We start from the raw sequence: 20733 nt of genomic DNA on the forward strand, positions 1-20733 counted from the left end.
GTATATATGTAGTTACTGCACTTGTGTGTTTCCTTGTCAGAATAAAAATACTTTTCAGCATGCTGTTTTTTAGCAAACAAGATCGTCACAAAGTATTTCCCAGAGGGGAACAGCTATTGCGGTAGGAGGTTGTCGTGAGTGTTGACTACAAGGGTCTCCTGTCAGGACGAGCAGTCTTGCCTCAGTTTTATTGGACAAAAGCTCAGGCGAAGTAAATAAATCAGTGAATGCATTCAGGTGCAATACCATGTAATACCTTGTAAGTTTGAAGTAGGATTTTATAATCAATATATGCATTTAGAGGGAGCCAGTGAAGAGAGACTAACAGCAGAGAAAAAGACCAAAGTTGTGCGGCCGAAGCTGCTGAGTTTTGAATAAGTCATCATTGTAAGTGTGGGATTCAGACAGAGAGAGACTAACCCAGTGGAGCAGTCAGTCATGAAAGAAGCAGAGGTAGATATGTTTTGTCTGTTTCTTGTCAAAGGGCTAATCCTAATGCTGACCCTTTCTGACCTTTAAGTTTTGAACTTGTGGCGGGGAAGTTGGAAAGTTGAAAAGGTCGAGTGACAAGAATGCTGAACTGGAACCTTTTGATCTCAGAAAAAGTCTTAATGTTGCTGCTCACGCTTGCAGGCACTGGTGATATTGATAGCAGCAGCGTTAGCAGCACAGGCTTTACATTTCTTCTTGTTTTTGATTCTGTGTCTCCTTTGCAGTTCCTGTGGATGTGTTCTCTCCAAACTCCGAGTGGAGTGGTTTTTATGAGTATCTGGGGAAGAGACAGGCCACCACATTTACAGTTACTGGGTTCAATGCTACCAGCGGCAGAGTTAACGTCACATTACTGGAGACCAGCGGCGTGTCAATCAGACTGTCAGGTAAAAGGAAAACACTTATTAAGACTGACTGTAATTCATTTCAGTCTGAGTAACTCCACAAAAGAGCCATTGCTATGTTACTTTAATGCCTTCAGAGTTTGAAAAGAGGATACAAAAGGTGTTAGAAATCATAAAATGTACATGCAATAAAAAGTACTTTCCCCAGTGACCCTGAACAAGAGGAGCAGATATAGTCAATGGATGGGAAATATTTTATTTCATATGGTACTAAAAGGATAGCTCAATGAAAATAAAATGGACTTGTCTGACTGCACGAGCATTTTGACACCACCTTTGTTTTCATTGAGGTGAAAAGAGCAATCATTGCAGAAGTTCAAGATTTGCAGACTTACAATGCAGTGTAAATTACACGGGCAGAATTACGACAGTAGGTGTAAATGCACAGCAGGTTTATAGAAATCCAGCTTTCTTTCACACTCATTAGAAAGGTATCACTGATATTCTATGCAGAAATTGGTGTGACTCCTTATATTGCACCTAAGTATATTAAAACTTTTATAAACATTGAGAGTCTGCAGGGCAGAAAGACGTGTTTTGAGCAAGAGCTGTGGCACATACACAGAGAGGAGAAGCTGGCATTAATACGTTAAATAATATAACATGCAGGGACACCGGTGGGAATTATTAACCGCCTGGTAAGTTGTGCGACTGGGCCCCTCTACACCAATGCCTCTGCAGAGTCACCGCATCAGTCTGAAGGGCCACATTATTACCTGAGCAACAAAACCTCCCACAGCAGTGCTCCACTGCACAGGTGCATTTTTTATTCATATGTACTAGAGATACATAGACTATATTACGTGACTGGCAGGTTCACAAAGCAGGTAAAGCTGCACTCTGGAGTGAAAACCTCCCAAATAGTAGTGTTTAAGCAACTGAGAAACACTGTCTGACTCTATCACTTACACCCATGTATGTTTTGACATTTCACAATCAATAGTTCAGCTTGATCCCGGAGTAATGAAAGATTTTCTGCAGGTGAGAGAGACAAGGCCTCCCAACGTATGAAATTATTTCATTTCGAATGTGCGATTTTTCTTTTACACGGACTTGTCATATTGAACAGCAACAGTTTCTGTGTTGGCACTATAGTTAACCACGTAGAGACATGTAGCTGAAGGGTAAATGTCACTTTTCTCCCCAGTAATGTGTCAGGTGCTTGGTGAAGGAAATCGAGTATAATAATTCAAAATGTCAAGGTGTCTCCTTTTCTCTGTTTATCAGTCATCCTGCCTGTCTGTCTGTTTGTCAGCCTCCCATGGTAGCTTTGCCTCACTGTCTTTCTCTGTTTTCTTGCCAAGTGCCAACACAAATTACACTTCAAGTTGCTGTTTTGTTTTGTTTTTTTAATTTATACAAGGTTCAGGCACTAACCACATTCTTCGTTCCTCCATGTATTTCTATTCATCCAGGCACTTACAAGTCAGAGGAAAACCAGCTGCTGTTGAAGGTCTACCAGGTGAAGGGGCCGACAGAGCATTACCTCAGCAAGTTTAAAAATGACAACTGGGCTATGGATGGATATGTAAGACAAGCTTCCTCTTATTTTCTACATCGGGCATTTTAAAATGAACATATCTAATAATCAAACTCAGTATCAAAATATTCATGTAAATAATTCTGGACAGCAGGATTGTAGTAACAGGATATTAGCACATCATTAAAGAGTGATATTATTGAATTTTGCCACATTACTCAGCCCTCACCCACCACGCTGGACGGGGTCTTGCAACAGAGGTGTATTGAAAATCCAGACAAATCCTCAGTCACATTATGCAAAACAGATTTTGAAATACAATAGGCTCTAATTAACATCGGTTCAAATGGAGGGAGGATGCGGTTTACCAAGAAGCCTTTGTTTCCATATCAAAGCCATAAGAAATAAATTATTCCATAAAATTATCACCATCAGCTGAAGTGGCTAAAAGTCATCAGAATCCAGAAATCCCAAAACACAGCTCTGCATTTATTACCCGGCATACAATATGGTTGAAACGCTAGTACGTCACCTTTTCCTGTTACTAGTCTATCCACAATGTTTACTGTCTTTTAAACTGTTATTAAGGTAAGTTAAATACTGTAGTGTGGTTCAAAATGAGGACATCCCATAGTTATCTATTTGCAAAGTTTGCCATTGTGAAGAATGGAGGTTTATCTCCTACATGTCATATCTAATTGCCATCTGTCATCCGGGGTGATCCTTCCTGCCCAGTGGATACAGCAACTACGTCTAATATTACTCTTCGTAGACTGTGGAAAAATAGACATGTAGCATCTGTGACTTCACCCACTGGACCAAAGGCGCATTTTAAATGAATGTGTTTGTTTGTTTTTTTTTCACTTTATTGTCGTTCATAGAACAGAAGATCGATGCAGCTCTTATGTCTGCACTGTGTGTACATGCAGCTACAGCCAGGAGATGGTTAGCTTTAGCATTAAGACTGGAAACAGGGAAACAGTTAGCTTGACAAACATTCAAAAATCTTCCTGCCAGAACTCCTAAGCCTCACTGATGAAGATGTTCTATCTTGTTTTTACAAGTGACATAACATCAGTCTGTCTTTACAGAGAGTTACATGCTGGAACTATTTCTTGGCTGGGTGCACATCACACTCTATTTACTCTAGTGCAGTATGTTTATCATCGTCGAATATCCCAGCTGTTGAATGAAAAAAGTTGCTGTCATGGCAGTGCAATGCATTGCGCTTTATAGAACTGAAAATTACTGTTGTACAATACCACACCTATCAGTGATGACACGAATCAATGATGATCCGTCAGTCTCCATTTATTGTTCATGAGTAAACCACTGAGTGTCTGATGTACGGGATGATAAGTAATGAATTAGCAAATGAGCAAATGAAGTGATATTGGACACGGCTTTGTTGTCAGTGTGAGGTTGCAAAGCGTCCTGCAGAGACTCCAGGATGTGACCTGCCTGGCCATTAAATAGCTCCAGCATGTCACTCCCTGTAAAACCACACATCTGGAGCTTAGGTATTGTTGAATTATTGCACATTTCCTCTGTGTATTCATAATTTCTCTTTGCAATGTGCATAAATTATATTTTCTGTCCATAGACTGTGAATGCGTTCAATCATCTGCATTAAATTTGATACGAATATTGAATTTTGAGAGTGTCAAGAAAGAAAGACAAAGAGAGAAAAAGCTAAAGATAGAAAGTCAGCTCTGTGGGTTTCTATGTTCCATTTAGCCTTTTTTAACTTAGTTCGATGTGATATTTAACCTGGGACTTCTGGAGATCATGTCTACACCTGGGAATGGATTAAAAAACTGATCCTGTTTGAGGAGAGAGGGTGGGATGGAGGAACTGAGTGGGGAGATTGTAAAAGCAGGCAGGGACAGGGGCAAAAAGGATTTAAGAAGGAGGGAAGCAGACGCGTAGACAGCCAATTTATCATGTGGCCAATGACAGAAAGAATGAGGGAGGAGAAGAGTCAGGCTAAAAATGGCCAAATTGTGATTCCTGAAAACAATCTTTTTACACTTAGAAGATGAAATTTGGATTGTCGATTCATGAGTAAAACATTGCTGCTTCAATCTCCCAGCGAGAGGTGGTGGAGAGGGGAGGAGGAGGAGGAGGAGGAGGTGGGCACAGGAGAGAGGCCAGACTACAGGACGTGGAAGGATGCTGTTGATGAGGGGAGGGTACAGGATGAACCTGGCACACACGACGCATACTGAATAGCATAATGAAAATACAGCAAACAACAAAATGTCAGATCCTCAAAAAAACAACAACTGTTCATTGAGTTTACCAAATTTAAATCACAGTATGACTGAAAACAACCAGGCAAAACACTGAATGATTGTTTTAATTAAATAAAAAAGGAACTATACTTAATACACAAATGACATTTGCTGGCTAAGAAGTATGGCACAGTATATAAAACTTAGTTCCACTGTAATCCTCATGGATGACAACATTAAGCTGACTACTGAATGTCATCCGTCTGCAGTCAGCTATACAGGAAGGCAATTACATACTCACCTGTCTGTGCTTAAAATATTCTCACCCTATAACCACACCTGTCTCATACATCCTACGTTGGAGCCGTAAGCCACATTTTGACACTGTGATTAGAATTCTGCCCTGTTTTCATCGTGGAATAAGAAAGATCTGCGGCTGTGGTTTTGGGTTGAGGACCATCTACCTCTGTGTCAGACTGGCACTTGTTTCGACAGCACGCTGCTCCTCCATCACATAAGTCTTTAATGCTGTGAACAGTTATGCAGTATCTCCCGCTGTCTCTGCTCATACTGGACCGTATGTTCTGTTTTTCAGGTCACCGCAGAATCAGACCAGAAGACTTTTGTCTACCAGGGGCATATTCACAGTAAAGACTTTGGGAAGTTCCATCTGACGAGACAAGGTAGATCAGTCTGTGACATCGGCACAACAAACAACACAGCCTTTATCTCTTCAGGAAACAGTGTCATTCTGAAAGTGGGGCATTGTGGAAAGACTCAAATATTCAGCCCAACCGAGGAAATGTTGAAGTGATTTTGTTTGTGTAGCATAAAAACAGATTTAATTTTGGACTGAGCATAATCTAGAAGCAAAACTCAAGTGTACAGACTAATAATGCAAGAAGAATCGAGTCACGTGCACGGAATGCTATTTGCATGTTATGTGTTCATGCATGTGTGGGTTTATGCGTGTCTGTATCCCCAGGCCCTGTAACCATGGCAATGGACCCATCCAACCCCTACACAAACAGCAGCTCGGTGGCAGCAGCCATCTTAGTCCCTTTCTTTGCCCTCATCCTGTCTGGATTTGCCTTCTACCTCTACAAGCACAGGTAAGCTCTATCCTCGACGTAAATCCATCAGAGAAAAACAGACAACCAGCAGAGTAGAATACAAAACAGGTGTTTGTCTTCTGGCTTTGCTGCTGTCTCTGTAGGTACGTTCGGCTCCCTCAGTCAAAAGTCATGCAAAAGCAATATGTATAGTGAAGTAAAAGTGAAAACGTGCTCCAAATGCTGTTTTTTCTAATTATAACACGCACATGACCAGCAGCTCTATCAGATGATCTTCAGCTGGTTCACCTGATGAATAAACATAAGAAAATATCCACCTTGAATTGTTTCCTTATGCAGATATAACTTCATGTTTTTCAGTGCATTTGGAAGATTTCTCTGAGTGTTTAATTTTCTTCTTCAGTGCACCACTCTTCCCTGATTGCTCAGACTAATTCCGTAATTAATTTCATACATTTGAAACACTCACCCATTAACTCATTTTAAGTGTGTCTTTGGGTAGCATTGCATTATCATCTGCCCTTTGATAAATGTTAGTGCAGAAAGGTGGGAGCTCTCTTTCTGAGGGGCTGGCATCAGACCTTTGTCAAGCCTCTCAGTGGAAGACATCAGTCCAAACAACATTTCAGTGGCACATATTTTGTCCTACTTTTAATCTTTGGAGTGAAAACGGTTTATCGGCTTCATTAACCTTGGAAAGTCATGCTACGTTTTCAGGATTAGGGAGGAGATGCAGATCTCTTCTGGCTGGTTAGGAGTTTACTGAAGGTGGCAGTTGAATTCAGAGACAACACATTTCTTCAGAGTTAAGGATTTAAAGCCTTTGGATTCGTTTTGTCAGAGGTGTCATGCCCTATTCGCAAACTTTTTTAAACAATTTCATGTCATTTACACCTAATTGGCAATGATGAAATGCATCTGTAACAGTGGTTTAGAAATGTGATTGCATTTACTGGATCTTAAAGCATCAATTAAAAGAAAGACCTGTATTTTTCCTGAGTGTAAGTCTAAAACGTAGTAAATAACTTGTAAACAGTCAGTCCTGCTCGAATGGAAAGACCAAACTTAGAGCACAATTCCAATGAGTGAGTCTGAGATACTGCCTATGAGCACTGATGCACAGTTTATTATTTATGTGTCAGATAGCAGAATTTTTTTGTGCTATCAGTTTGTAGCTACACTTGAAGTATTTTAAAGTGGTGGGTTTTTGTGGCTTTTTGGTTATCGTCAAGGAGAAGAAAAAAAAAAAGCCACAACACAATGCAAAATACATGTACAAATATCTGCTTTTAATAAGTAAACATGTTTCAGGGTGGATTTTTTCTGTGAACAGCACATTTGTTATAAAAGAACTGTACAGAATATTGCAGTCTTGCACAGTAGTGTAATCCTTTTTGCCTCTTCCTTGCACAAAACAAGTCATGCCCTCTGTAATTTGAGCCTCTGAATGCAGGGCCGCATGGCTGTCGACTGCTTATTTCTGGTGACTGGAGGAGCAGCCCTAGTACAGCACAGACAAGTAGGCAGGAAGCACTCCACATAAGCTTTCAAGGGCAGATATTGTCACTTTTCTAGTTTAATTCAGATTACAGTAGAATCCCTTTGATCATGCTCCCTTTGAATAATAATAAGTAGTTTTTACAGGACAACGTCTGTACAGTTAGACTTCATCTTGAGTCGTATAATAAAATGATTTGTCCATAGTTGTTCAAAGTCTTTAAAAATAGTACTTTGTTTGATCTATTGCTTGACTGGGTGGACACCTCCCATAAAGATCACATTTACATGACAAAAACTTTCAAAGGAAAGGCCTTTATACATGCTGCAAGCAATTGCGGGTGACGTTATTGTTCATAAGCATCACCCAATAATCTCACCTAGTACAAATCTTCCTTAACGACGTTGGAAATTGTACACTGAATTGATTTTAGATGCATATGAGATGAAAAATAAGTATGAGTGTTATCAAATGGGCGCAGGCAGACAAGCAATTTAGTTACTTGAGCCCATGTTGTAACGAGTGTAGATGTATTTCCCTCGTCATTAGACATGATTAGTTTATAAGTCTTTTGTTGCAAACTGAATAGAGGAAGCGTCTGTTTGAGACACCCTTCATCCTACAGCACTATTGAAACATACTAAGCAGATGATAAGAGATTTTTGGAAGGACAGGCAGGTTTACGGACATTTTAAAACATAATTATAGCTTTAAGACTCCAAGCGCACTGTGAAGGTTAACTCTGACTGACCTGAGATACTGCTTATTAGTCCTTGAAAGTTCACAGAAGACTTACAATGCCTAAAGATGGCAGATAACGTGGAACTGTATTGAGGGTAACAATGTCACCATTAATGTTAGGAATTATGAGATTCGACATCTGAGGGATGTTCTGACTTCTGCACTCTATCGCTCAGAGTTTTATAAAATCATCTAACTGTAGTCATTTTTGCACATTGATCAGTGGGCTTGTCATTTATGTATGCTACAGTATTTGATGTGCAGTGAAATACAGTGTGTCCTGTCCTATTGATGTTATGGAGGAAACTTTGCTATGCTAACCAGTTACTATAGTAAATCCTGTGAATACTGACACGGTGACAGGGCTATGCAGACTTACACAGACACTGACTGCACATTTATCATAATACACCAACAGCAGATTAGGCTAGAAGATGACAAACACTACCGTTATGTTCATTACCTGCCTGCCAGTTAGCCCTGTGCAATGCTAGTGGATGTATATTAAAGCTGATGGTTGTATGCAGGACATTGTCTGCTGACACAGATGACAATGAGAGACCAAAAGACACCTGGGGGCCTGGCGGCAGGTAAGACTGGCACCTGTCCTTCACCTGGTTCAAACAGCAACCAGACCTCCGCCCGCCGCCACATCCTCCGTCCAACTCGTCATCCCTTGTTTTTAGTTTTTAGCTTTTTCTTCATGCTGTTTAGTAAGGCTGCACAATTAACCAAAATATGGAGTTCTGATTTTTTGAATTATGTGCTTTGTCTGACACTATCATGTATGGCTGTGAAATAAGAATAAACCACAATGAATGTTCTGTTCAGAGGGAAATGGAACAAGGAGATGCCTCCTTTGCTAAGAGTAATTGGGGTGACTCAGGAAAATGGACACATTTTTGAAAGCAGTGCAGCCCTACTGTGTCAAAACAGCAGTCATTTAGAGGTCGACAGAGGGCATTTTATTTTGTCTTCGATCTCATTGTCATCTCTCTGTCAGCATGATGTCATTAAGAGCAACTACAGTATTCGACCACAAACTGGTCTGATTGAAACAAGTAGTATGTCTGTTTCTGTATGCTGTTGCTTTTTTTTTTTTGCTGTTACCTGTTATGTTCATTACTCTCATCCTGACTTAACAGCAGATGTGTGGTAAAGTTAACTTTGCTAATGCAATGCTGAGTCCAACATAAGGGCAAGCCGACATAAATGGAAATGATTTCTTCACATAACAATGTTACAGTTTAAATGAGACACTAAAAGCAAGGTGTGAGTGTGTACACTGCAGTTTCCTCCTGCTTTGGCCCACATGTCTGCATAGTATCTATAATACTGTCAAAGCAATTATGTGTGCTGTTATTCATTCTACCAATAAAATTAAACTATTGCACCTACAGCCACAACTAGAAACTAGTGCAGCGATTTGAACTACTGCCACGCAGGGAGGTCTGCGGTGTGTGTTGATGTGTGTGCAGTTTTGTAAAGTAATGGGTTGAGCATGTAGGGTAGGCTTAGTGACTCCCCAGGGCTGGATTTCTACCAGTGCACGCACGCACGCACGCACACACACACACACACACACACACACACACACACACACACACATACACGTACACACACTCTTAATGAGGTCAGAGTCAAACAGCGCTTCAGCTGCAGCACTCCTCCCTGCTAATAGTTCCACAGGGTTCGGGAGTAAGTGATTATATCTAACTGGATTATAGGACCTGATTATCCAAAAATGTAATCTGCAACAAACACACAAAGTAGGAGAAGGTGGTTATATTTCACCGTGGATCTGCTGTAAATTTCTTAGAATCATCATTAAGGTAAATTGAGTAATGATGTATTCTTTTGAACTGAAACCATTGGGTGTCATTCGCTGGTGGCAGGTTGTATGCATGCAGACACACTCACATTAGAGCAGCAGATGGGCACTGGTCAGCTGAACCACTGAAGCAGACAGTTGTTATGGTTCATGTTCTTGCTCCTGCTCTAATTCTCCTGCAATTTGTAGATTTTTACCAGAAACCTGCTCTGACTAAGTTTGCGTCTTTTATCTCAAGGGCAAAGCTGCCAACCAACATGTCTAACAAGACAGCTGAAGGGACAGAGAAGGTTATTTCAAGTTAACTTTTTTGATTAAACATTGATTTTTGAATCGGTTGTCGAACTAAATCAGACAAATGTTGTCAATATTCAGTTAAGTGTTAATCTAGACTAATACAATTACGTACAGGTTTCTCTTACATTCATGAGTAGTGCTGGGACATTCTGCTCTCTTCCATCCTGCGCTTTTTAAATCCATCGTTAGGACATGCATTGTCTTAAAGTCTTATTTTGAATTGGTTGAACTTTTCACACAAATGTGACAAAAGTCAAACTTCCTGCTCCTATTCCTTTTTCCATTGGTTTGATTCACCACCTTCAGAGAAAATTGTATATATCTTGATCTTAAGCTGCTAGATGCTTTATATATATATATTTTATTTTATTTTTATTTTTATTTTTTTTTCGCTTTTGAGCATTGCTCTTTTCGCTGGACAAGTGTGCTGGAAAACAAACCACTGAGCTAAATGCTGCATAGAGCGACAGACCTCTGTGTTAATTCTTAATGGACTCAGTACTACCAATGACAATTTTACATGCCAATTCAAAACATCACTCAATTCAGGTCATGCTATGGTTCATGTGTAAAAGTGACTAGCCTTGTTATTATGTGTCCTCGTCGACAGCTGATACATATTGTATATTAAAACAAAGACATCAGCAAATTTAATCTTGCTGTCCGAGAATGTGAGTTTGTGGTTTACTTGTCATGTGGTGTTTTTGAGGCTCGCACCCTTGTGGCTGTACTGTGTTGTCTTTTTCTTATGTTCAGTTTTGCAAAGATGTCTTTCTGAAACCAAATATCTGCCATGAACGCCACTTTTTCCCTCTCCTTTTGTTTTTCAGAACACGTCCAAAGGTCCAGTTCAATGGCTATGTCGGCCATGAGAGCTCCAACGGCCAGGCATCCTTTGAAAACCCAATGTATGACACCAACATGAAGCCCACTGAGGCTAAAGCAGTCCGATTTGATACCACACTCAATACAGTCTGCACGGTGGTATAGTCCATCAACCCTGCCACTAACTATACAGTGGTTCAGTCCAACCTCCCTGTTGCAGTCTGGTGTGCGGTTTCACCAAACAGAGAAGAAAGAACAAACTTGTGAATTGGACTCATCACCGTAAGCACTCTGTGCTGTAGCATGCTGGTCCTCCCTCAGCATAATCTGCACAGTAATGCAGCTCTGCTCCACCTCCTACCTGAACAATGGTATCACCTCTCCCCGTACTCTGAAAGAGTGAAGTAAGTTGGACTAGACAATGGCGACATCAAATAACCTAAAATCCATTGTTCAGGAGCTCAGTGCCGGGACCAGAATTCTTCGTCAGTACCCAGGAAAGACATAGAAAGATGGTACAACTAATTGAGTTTCTTCCAAGACAACTTCATTGAACCGTGCTCGTCCAGTGTCAGTTCGACTTCTGCAAAATTTAACCCAGTTTCCCCAAGGAAAGTCACATGGCCCTTGAATGCCCTCCCTGCAACATGAATAGGGGTTTACCCCACTTAACCCCATACCCCATGCCAAATTTGCACAGTGGTATAGGCTTACTCACTCCCCTGCTGCAGGCCAGACACGGGTTCGACCAATGTGAGGTTCTACCCTCAGGGGAAGCACATAGGCTATTCCACCCCTGAACCCCCCCCCCCAGACATCGAGTAGTAATTGGATGGTTCCAACATGTCAACACAACAACCATCACTGGTGCTGGACCAAAAATCTCCCTCTGGACTTCCATCACGCTGGACATGACAGGACTGGACTCTAACGTAGTGACAGCTTGCAGAGTCTGGTGATCGCACAGACTGCTGTAAAGTTGACAACCAAATGCAGTCAATGTAGTAACAACCAGACCAATTCCTTTAAAGAAGATGATACTCTCATCCAGTACTGGATGCTGGTATTAAATTAGTACTGGTGGACTAGGGATAGATGAGCCAGGGGCAAATAACAGTTGCAGATGAACTTAATATGTTTGTTTTAGCTTACTTGGAGAAGGGTTGGATATAGCAGGACAATCACAGAGTTAGGCAGGTTGATTTGTTGGATTTTCAAGTAGGTTCCACTTACTGTTACGCCTTTTTATGACAATGTCTACCTACAGTATTTGGCAACTAATTTGGCTAAAACATACAAATTTACAAGCATATGTAAATGTTATTTCCCCAGGTTTAGTACAAGAACCTATGAACTAGTTCTAGATGAGTTTTGGACGTTTTCAAATATACTATAGAGGTACTACACACATAAGTCCTATATACACTATTCCACACTAGCACTAGGCAGACTGTGCTGAACCAGAAAACCAGACATTTCAGTAGCTGGGCTGGTGTACACAATGGACTGGTTTCCAGAGGCCTGTCTAATACAATCAAAGAGTCAGACAACTGATTCTTGTTCTTGGACTAGCCAGGAATCTGTGCTTGGTGGCTGAACAAGTGGAAGCCTGGAGGCAATAAGCTGTCAAGATCGTCGACTGTGGCCAAATCCAGGAAATGATTTGTCTTCTCCTAACTGCGGTCGGGATTATCAGTCAAGTGATGGCTGATTTTTTTTTCCTACAGCATACTCTCCAGCCACAAAATCAGAAATAGATGAACAGATACACAGACAGACTGGTTGACTGACAGAAATTAGACAGAAGGACACAGACAAATGGACAGATAGAAACCTCTGTCTGTCGTGCTGGAAAAGAGAGACAAGGACAGGTTTCTATGAAAACAGAGGCAAGCAGTTGTCTCTAATTGTCTCTTCTGGCATTTTTCTTCAATGAAGATATTGATGAACAGACTCCATGTTCAAAAACCCAGTGGCCCCATGGGACTTCCCAAACCACTGCTGCTGGGGACCCCAAAATATAAACTTTATATAAACTCTTAAACCGCACAAATTTTGCACTAGTGTGTTTTTCTGACTGGGTTATGAAAAAATGAATACTTTTTGGGTCTGAAATGGGTTTGAAAAATGAGTCATTCAAAAAAGAGAATTTTATTCAAAAACTTCTATCTTTAAAAAGACGACAAAATGACTAAATACAGGGTTACAGAGTGTTTGTATATACACATTTATATTTCACACTCCCTGTTAGCAGAAGGTGTGACCACATGCTATATCGTTGTTTATTCTGTTGCCATGACAACATGCTAGCCAACCAGAAAGTTGGGATCAGTTTACCTGTGGACCTGAGCTTCTAGTGTCACATAATGACACCACTTTGTTGCCATTTTTAGAACAGTGGCTGTTTCTGAAAGCTCATGCTGAACACTGTTACTGCTGTAATGTGTGGAAGAACGATAGAGAAAGACTCACATCCATAACATGCAGAATGGTCCCACTGAAACACTGCTGCCACACTGCTAGTTTTATTTACAGGCATTAAATCATTTTCTGAGATACTGTACAGTTCTCTTAAGCTGTACTAAATAGTACATAAAGATTCAATAGTGTCTCACTATGGGCTCATTTTTCATTCGATCACTTGTAGTCGCAGACAGTGAAAGCTTTCAGAAACAACTTGTGACTGTATCTCTTTAAAAAGATGTGTTTCCACAACTTCTCACATTCTCATGCATCATCATGCACATCTGATGCACATGATCTTATTTTAGCACACCTTTTTAAAGAGCTCCCAGCGTATGCGTGATCTGTTCGAGCATCGGTCATTCAAGGCAGAGGACAAACTGATACAGTATGAAGACAACATGCACAATTATTGTTGTCAAGAGTTATTGCCCCCAGAGCCCCTCCATTGTTTGAGAAATACCTCGTGTGCAGAGAGTAAGTTACATCCTGCTTATCAATGCTGGAACCTCACTGCAACAAATATACAAGCTTAGCGAGTGCAGCCTTGCATTCAGCTTATTTCCTGGTATTTCAAGTCAAAATGTCCTACTAACACCCACGAGTCTGCAGGATCCAAGATAATTCACTAGTTTCAAATCACTTGCCAAGCTTGTTATTTCTCGCAGTGTTCTCTCAAAATATTTTTATTTTTCGAAAGATGCTGCACTTGGTTTAGATCACAGATGTAACTGCTTTCAGTGTGTGTCTTTTCAGTGTATTCAGGCCTGTTTCTTGTTTGTTTCAAACTCCATGCACACCATTCTGGCATTAGGTTTACGCTACAGGCATTTGCTTTAACCTGCATGGTTTTTATTGTCTAAATGAATTTTCCTTTCTGTTCCTCATGTTTTCAGATAGTCAGGCTCAGTCCATCATGCTGTCATACCTACAAACAATAAATCACAAATCCATTCCTTTACACATGTGATATCAAATGCTGAGAGTCAGATAATGAAAGCTGATAAAATGATGATTTTCTTCATGAAACACGTTATATAACAGTGTTATATTCCAGGCAAAGACTCAATTCACAAAAATGGATGGAATGGATTTTCCCCAGAACTCAAATGCTGAAAAAAAAAAAAAAACAGCAAAAAAAACATTTGGCATGAGAAGCTTGTCACATCCGCCTATTTTGAAGTAAATGAGAGTGAATTAACAAGCAAATTGCAGTTTCTATTTACATTTTCAGCTCTTTTAATTGAAAGCGAATCTACTCCAGACCTGAATGTTGCAAATGAAATGTCCCTGAAACAATGGTGGCTGTGTTTGGAGGCATGACTATGGGATATTCTTGGTAGTATAATATCCATTGTTAGGCTGTCATTCACAGCCTCAGTGTCAGGGTCATGAAACACAGCAGTGTGAGGCACAGAAAATAAAGATATGCAGATGTGCGTAAGAGCTACAACACTGGCAGTAGTTAAAGAGTACGTCAAGGCAGAAGACACATTAAAAATCTCTTCACAGAAATAAGACATCTGTAAACAACAGCAGAGCGTCTGCTCACAAGACAGCGAGCCTCCTCTCTTTTTATTGCTGGAGTGCACCCAGTGCCTCTATTTTAATTGATTTAATTAATTCAGCTGAGATTTCCTATGGAGTCAAGAGAGCATAATAGCACCAGAAAATTAGAGGCTGCAAGGTTTCCACAGGGGTAATAAAAGGTCTAATGTTTAACAATTAATGACACAGATCAGATCTCCTAGTGTGCTCAAACAAGAAAATTTAGACTCCTTAGACTTCTGATCTTGAGTAGACACAGAAATTCATGGAAATGCAAATACCACAATGTGGTCTCAAGTTTACAGCAGAAATTTTTCGTAATATTTTTCTCCTTGAGTGTAATACACAGACTGTGTACTTAGACTAAAGATGTGCTGAGTCATAGTGGAGGTGCAGACAACGAGTGAACTCAGCCTTGGATTGTTTGATAGATAACAGCTAAACCGAAATTCATTTTTTTTTTGTTCAGTATGTTAAAATAGATCCCCAGTATGTCCAGATTACACTCAGAGAGGAGACAGATGTCGAGCTGATAGCTGGAGATAATTCCTTTCAGCGACTCTTTGATTAAAGTGGCGGGATTGTGAATGATTGAAACGGTAAGGAAGGCACTCCTCTCTAGGTCCGACCTGTGCTTCATCTCACCTATAAATAGCAGAAAAAGGAGGACTATTGTTGTGATGAAGATCTTTTTCATGGACATGATCTTACAATGGTACAAACATTTTTATGGAAGTAGAGAGTACATCACAACTTTAAATCTTAGTAGAATCAAATTTTGGAACAAAGGACCCATCCTGCTGTAATGAGATCATCTTGTTTGGTATGGCGATTAGACAGTGGGGGGGCTGCACATACGGTGCTGCTGCAGTGTATACAGTGACTTCTGGCCTTTAGAATTTATAGCAGAACTACTGTCCTAACTCAACTTTATTATCCTTCAGACTATGACCCATCTCTGTTGTGCCTTGAAAATTTGGATAATATTCTCTGCACAATACTTTTTAAAATAATTTGTGTAGACGTCTCCACATTTGTCCTTCATTTGGCATCGTCAGCAGTCCTCACGGTTTAAAAGAGCGACAGCTGGTTACAAGTTGAAAAAAAAAAGAAAAAAGAATTAAATAAAACTACCCACTAAATTTTAAAATGCCAAGGTTGTTTCTGCTCCTGAGACTTTTCACAGTGTGGGAAGAAGTTTCCACATTTGTCCCACACTTTCTGTAAAGTGGTACTGTCAGCAGTCCTCATTGAAACACAGGGGCCCATGTTGCTGCGAGCTGAAAAAAAGAGCTGCTAAAATTGTAAATGTCACACATTGCCTTTCCACACAGTGTCACATGGCAGAGACGAGCTGCTTTTTCTCTATGAATTATTAAATTCAGAACAGATTCAATGCAGATATAAGATGTATGTAGATTACATCAAGCTGGCCCAAGAGAGTCATTTTAATATTGGTGCAAATGCACCCAGGAAAGAGCTGCTGCAGCGCGATGGCGCTGATTTTTTCCTGCAGGAATAATGTTGGAAAATCCAGCTGCAGTCCTGCTTGGAGAGGAATGATACCATACATGTGTTCATACTTGGCTCGGCAGCCATATGGACCTGCAGACAGATTTTTATCTGTGCTAGAATTTTATGACCAGATGGAAACTTTCCTCTGTGTGTGTGTGTGTGTGTGTGTGTGTGTGTGTGTGCTTGCGTGCGTGCGTGCGTGCGTGCGTGCGTGCGTGCGTGCGTGCGTGCGTGCGTGCGTGCATGTGTGTGAAGTACACACAAACACTACATCTCAGCTGCTTTGGGTTTAAATTTATAGTGAAACTGAATTACAATATTTAGCACTGCAGTTCATTTGCCCTTGACGGGCCTTTGTTTCACCTTTTCCTCAGTAGTTTGGATAGGACAAACTTCTCATGCCATACATTCAGCCGTACGGCTTTGAAGAAAATCTACAACCCGGTGTGTCTGAGCTGAACGTGAGTTGACTGCAGCCCTGCTTCACTCATCAGTGCAAACCATGAATAATTGTCATTTTGGCACATGGCAGCTTGTAGATTGGGACACCACATATATTAGTGCTATGTTCGCACGTTACAGTGACTGGATATGTTCTCAGCAACACATATTGACATGCAGTAAATAAATTTGTTGCTTATAAATGTGTGCTGAAAAATGTTTTTGTTGTCCCAAACGGTACAGAGATGTGTTGAAAAATGGCAGGTCCTCAGCAGGTCCTCGCCACCACCGTCATTACTGTTATTGTTTGAAGCATCATAATCACCGTCATCATCACCACTGTCACCTCTCACCATCATCATGTGCTGCTGAACTTGAAGTAGGTGCAAAAGAAAAAAAATTTTTTTTGTACAGAAATCTATTTTTTATGGAGAATTTGTAAAAAACAAATTATTAAACATGCTGTACTTTTTATGATTAATGATGTAGGTACAACAAAATCTTGTTCATTAAAGTCAGTGTTTTTACTGTTACACACCATGTAAAAATCTATGGTTCAAACTGAGTATCAAATATCAAACCGTCATATGATCTCTTTTGTCCATTATGGCTGCTTTTACACAGGAACAGACAACCTTGAGGGGACCCAGAGTTAATTTTCTTGGTGCTGGAGAGACACTTACCTCTGGGTCACACCTGTAAAACAGTCTAAAACACTTCAGTCTTATAAAATGATGTGTCAGTTCTGACTCCTCTGCAGTTTGGGACCGGGCAGAATTTGTGTTTTTCAACATCTACGTTTTAAAGTGAGCATTCAAGCAAAAATATGCTATATAATCTAATGATACCACAATTTTAGGTGGCTTCTAAAGCGGCAGCTGGGCTATAAGAGTTGCCTGAGCATTGGTGATTTCTCACATTAACATATCTGTTTAAATGCAGTTTTTGAATTGATTTTACACACACACACACACACACACACACACACACACACACACACACACACACACACAGTGAACTTCAAATAAACACCAGATGTTTGGTGTCATAATGTCATGAATAGTATTCGTGGATGGGTTGAAAATGACACTTTGTTTAAAAGACTCTTCTTCTTGTGTAACAGCAGCCCTGTGTGGCTGATCCTAATGTCTGTATCTGGGAGAGGGATGACTTCCACAGGTACAAAAGATTTTGGATGACTTGACCCCTTTACAGCCCAAAATCTAACCTCATATCTGTCTGAACAAGGAGGAATGCATCTCTCCTTGCTCAGACAATATGGGTTTAGAGTGGAAAATGAAATTGTGGTGAATTTAGGCTCTAGCAGCAGCATTACCAAATTGGCAACTGTTTTGGAGGCTCCTATAATGACTGGTGAAACAAGACTGGCACTCTTAGGTTTTGAATTAAAGCATGGAAAATGGAAAATTTTTCTGTCCTCCCATGGGATCGTGAGAGAGAAACAACATGGAGTGTTGTAAAGGGTTGAACAACAGATACTGTATGTGAATGCAGCCTCACAACCTGCTGTTAAAGAGACTCACAGTTTATCAGCTATTTTGAAAACATTATTTGAGAATAAAGTTTTTGATACAATAATTTCTCCTTTGTTGTAATGTTTTTGTAAACTGCTGTCCTGATTTATGAGCTGTCTTTAGCATGATTTGGTTTGTTTGAGTATGTTCAGCTGCAAACACAGAGTCAGCCTGGTGCCTCAGTCCTGGGTTTGAAGTCCAGCTGAAGCCTCTCTGTGTGCATGTTTTCTTCAGTTTCCTGCTGGTGCTCAACTTTCCCTGCACAGTCTAAAGATATACTGACCAGCTGAGTTTATATTACCCTTTATCTTGGTGTATACTCTCACCAAATGCATGTAAATACATGCTACAGCCTGGGTGCATGGATTGACGAACATTATGAAATGCAGGTTCATTAAAGGTGAATCTCTGTTGCTAGCACAAGTCAAACCCCTGTGCAGGTTGTTCATTGCAATGATAAGGATAATCCATGGCACAGTGCGTGTTAAAGAACCTCATGTTGGACTCTGTATTGTGTGCATACTCACTACACTGACTCATTCAGTTACTGATAGCAAACAATGTGATGGACTTGCTTATTAACTTTAGGGGCTGGAGCGGATTATCTCATTCATCACATTACACATTATTGGTTACTTATATTTTGTGGTGGTACGCTCTTTAAATAGAATCTTTTCGTCCACATCGTCTTTGTCACTCCTCAAACGTTAGTGGCCTCTTCTCCATAGACATATTTTCATACAAACCATGGTCTCAAATCTGAAATCCGAGTCTTTATTTTTGTCGAATGCTGGACTTTGAAAGTGTGAAAGTTGGTTTCTTTTCTGGACTTTACCATCATGTTACCATGGTTACACAGGTTGGTCAGAAACTTTTGGGACCAGCAAATCATATCACTGTGAAACTGAATATATGTAATACACAAGTAAAGAGATTCCACCAATGACTCATATGAAAGTAGAGGAGTGAGCCGGAGCAGTGAAGGGAGAAACAGCACAACCAGTCAGCCGCAGCGTGTGACTGGTCGGATTCACAGGACCAGAATGATGAATTGTAATAGCTGAAACTTTATTTATACAGCACCTATCAAGACAAGGTTATAAGCTGGTTTACAGGAGAATTTGGGATTAAACATTTCAAGACTTAAACAAAGACAGTGGGAGATAAGAGGCATGCAGCAAGAAATAAAAAGGACATAAAATCAAATCATTCAAATAATTAAAGAGACAGTGAAATGAAATGAAAGGAAAACTGAGAAGACAAATTGAAATAAAAGCTGACATTGATAAGAGGCCTGAATTGAATTGATGTGATTGTCTCTTTGAATTCAAAACCCTCTTCAATCCCACTGACCTGCCAGTGCCTGAACAAATTCTCTTCAAAACTACATAGGTTTATTTTGAATTTGTGTCATGTAGCCTCAGTAAATCACTTAAGTGAACAGATACAGACAATGTATATCGTCCTATATGGAAGAAAAACCGAAAAAGCACATTGCTTTCTCCAGATCACAGGGAGATCAGAAAAAATTCAAGAATTCCTCTCAGCTGGAGGAACCATAAGTTACCCATTTACAAGCAAGATGTCAATGGTAAAATACAGTTTATGGCTGCAGGTTTCACATTTACAGACAGGATAACAAGAGTGCTTTGAGACAACCGTAACTTTATTTCTGACATAAAAGATGTTAAAAGATTCAAGTCTTTTAAAACGCAAATCAATCTTTGGGGTACAAACAAGTGAGAGGTGGTCACTGAGGAGGATGCAGCCATGTACTACAAAGGATTGAAAAGAGAGGTATGGTTAAAAAAAACCATCATATAAAAATATAACAAAAAATATAGCATAATGAATATACAAAATAACACAATAACAGCAACAGCAGCAAAAAAGCTAAGTAGGACCGGAACGTGTCATTGCCGCATTTGTTCACCGCGGAACCGGAAGTGGGTACCACACTAACCCGCCAAAACTTGGTTCACTAGCTCTCCCCAAAAAAAGTAATTTAGCTTTATTTTGGTGAACACCAGCAGTCGGGCGACGACATACTAAAAACACAAAAGGTACAAGTGTATAAAGTTGTTCTTGTATCGGGAAGGCTAACGTGTCAGTGGCTAAAGTTAGCTCGGCCTCGGTGAGCTGTCCCGGATCAATACGCCAAACTTCTGCTTTAACGTTTAAACCGCGACAGAATGCGCAGTTTTGCTAATGGATGGTACACTATCACGTCAAGGACGGAGGCTGGTTGGAACCAGCCTTGAAATCTGTGAACAGTTCAGCTGTTAACATTTTGACTGACTAAGAGACAGATTTGACAGCCCTTCAGTTTTGATGGTGAGTAAAACTTTATCTATTT

General features: G+C 40.3%; 1 protein-coding gene across 3 annotated transcripts in view; it reads left to right on the forward strand.

Annotated features, from left to right (window-relative positions):
- The window catches only part of LOC143318293 (CUB and sushi domain-containing protein 1), a 375208-nt gene extending 359222 nt beyond the window's left edge, over positions 1 to 15986 (forward strand). For 2 of the 3 annotated variants that reach the window (XM_076726460.1, XM_076726479.1), the window contains 6 exons: positions 717 to 878; positions 2312 to 2424; positions 5206 to 5293; positions 5596 to 5722; positions 8450 to 8512; positions 10881 to 15986. In XM_076726460.1, the coding sequence (XP_076582575.1) occupies positions 717 to 878; positions 2312 to 2424; positions 5206 to 5293; positions 5596 to 5722; positions 8450 to 8512; positions 10881 to 11040 (713 nt within the window). In that variant the 3' untranslated portion in view covers positions 11041 to 15986. The remainder of the gene's footprint in view (positions 1 to 716; positions 879 to 2311; positions 2425 to 5205; positions 5294 to 5595; positions 5723 to 8449; positions 8513 to 10880) is intronic. The other variant, XM_076726469.1, reaches the window with a different exon arrangement.
- The last annotated feature ends 4747 nt before the right edge of the window (positions 15987 to 20733 follow it).

Source organism: Chaetodon auriga, chromosome 1, assembly GCF_051107435.1.
Source record: "Chaetodon auriga isolate fChaAug3 chromosome 1, fChaAug3.hap1, whole genome shotgun sequence".
In the NCBI taxonomy this organism is placed as follows: Eukaryota; Metazoa; Chordata; class Actinopteri; order Chaetodontiformes; family Chaetodontidae; genus Chaetodon; species Chaetodon auriga.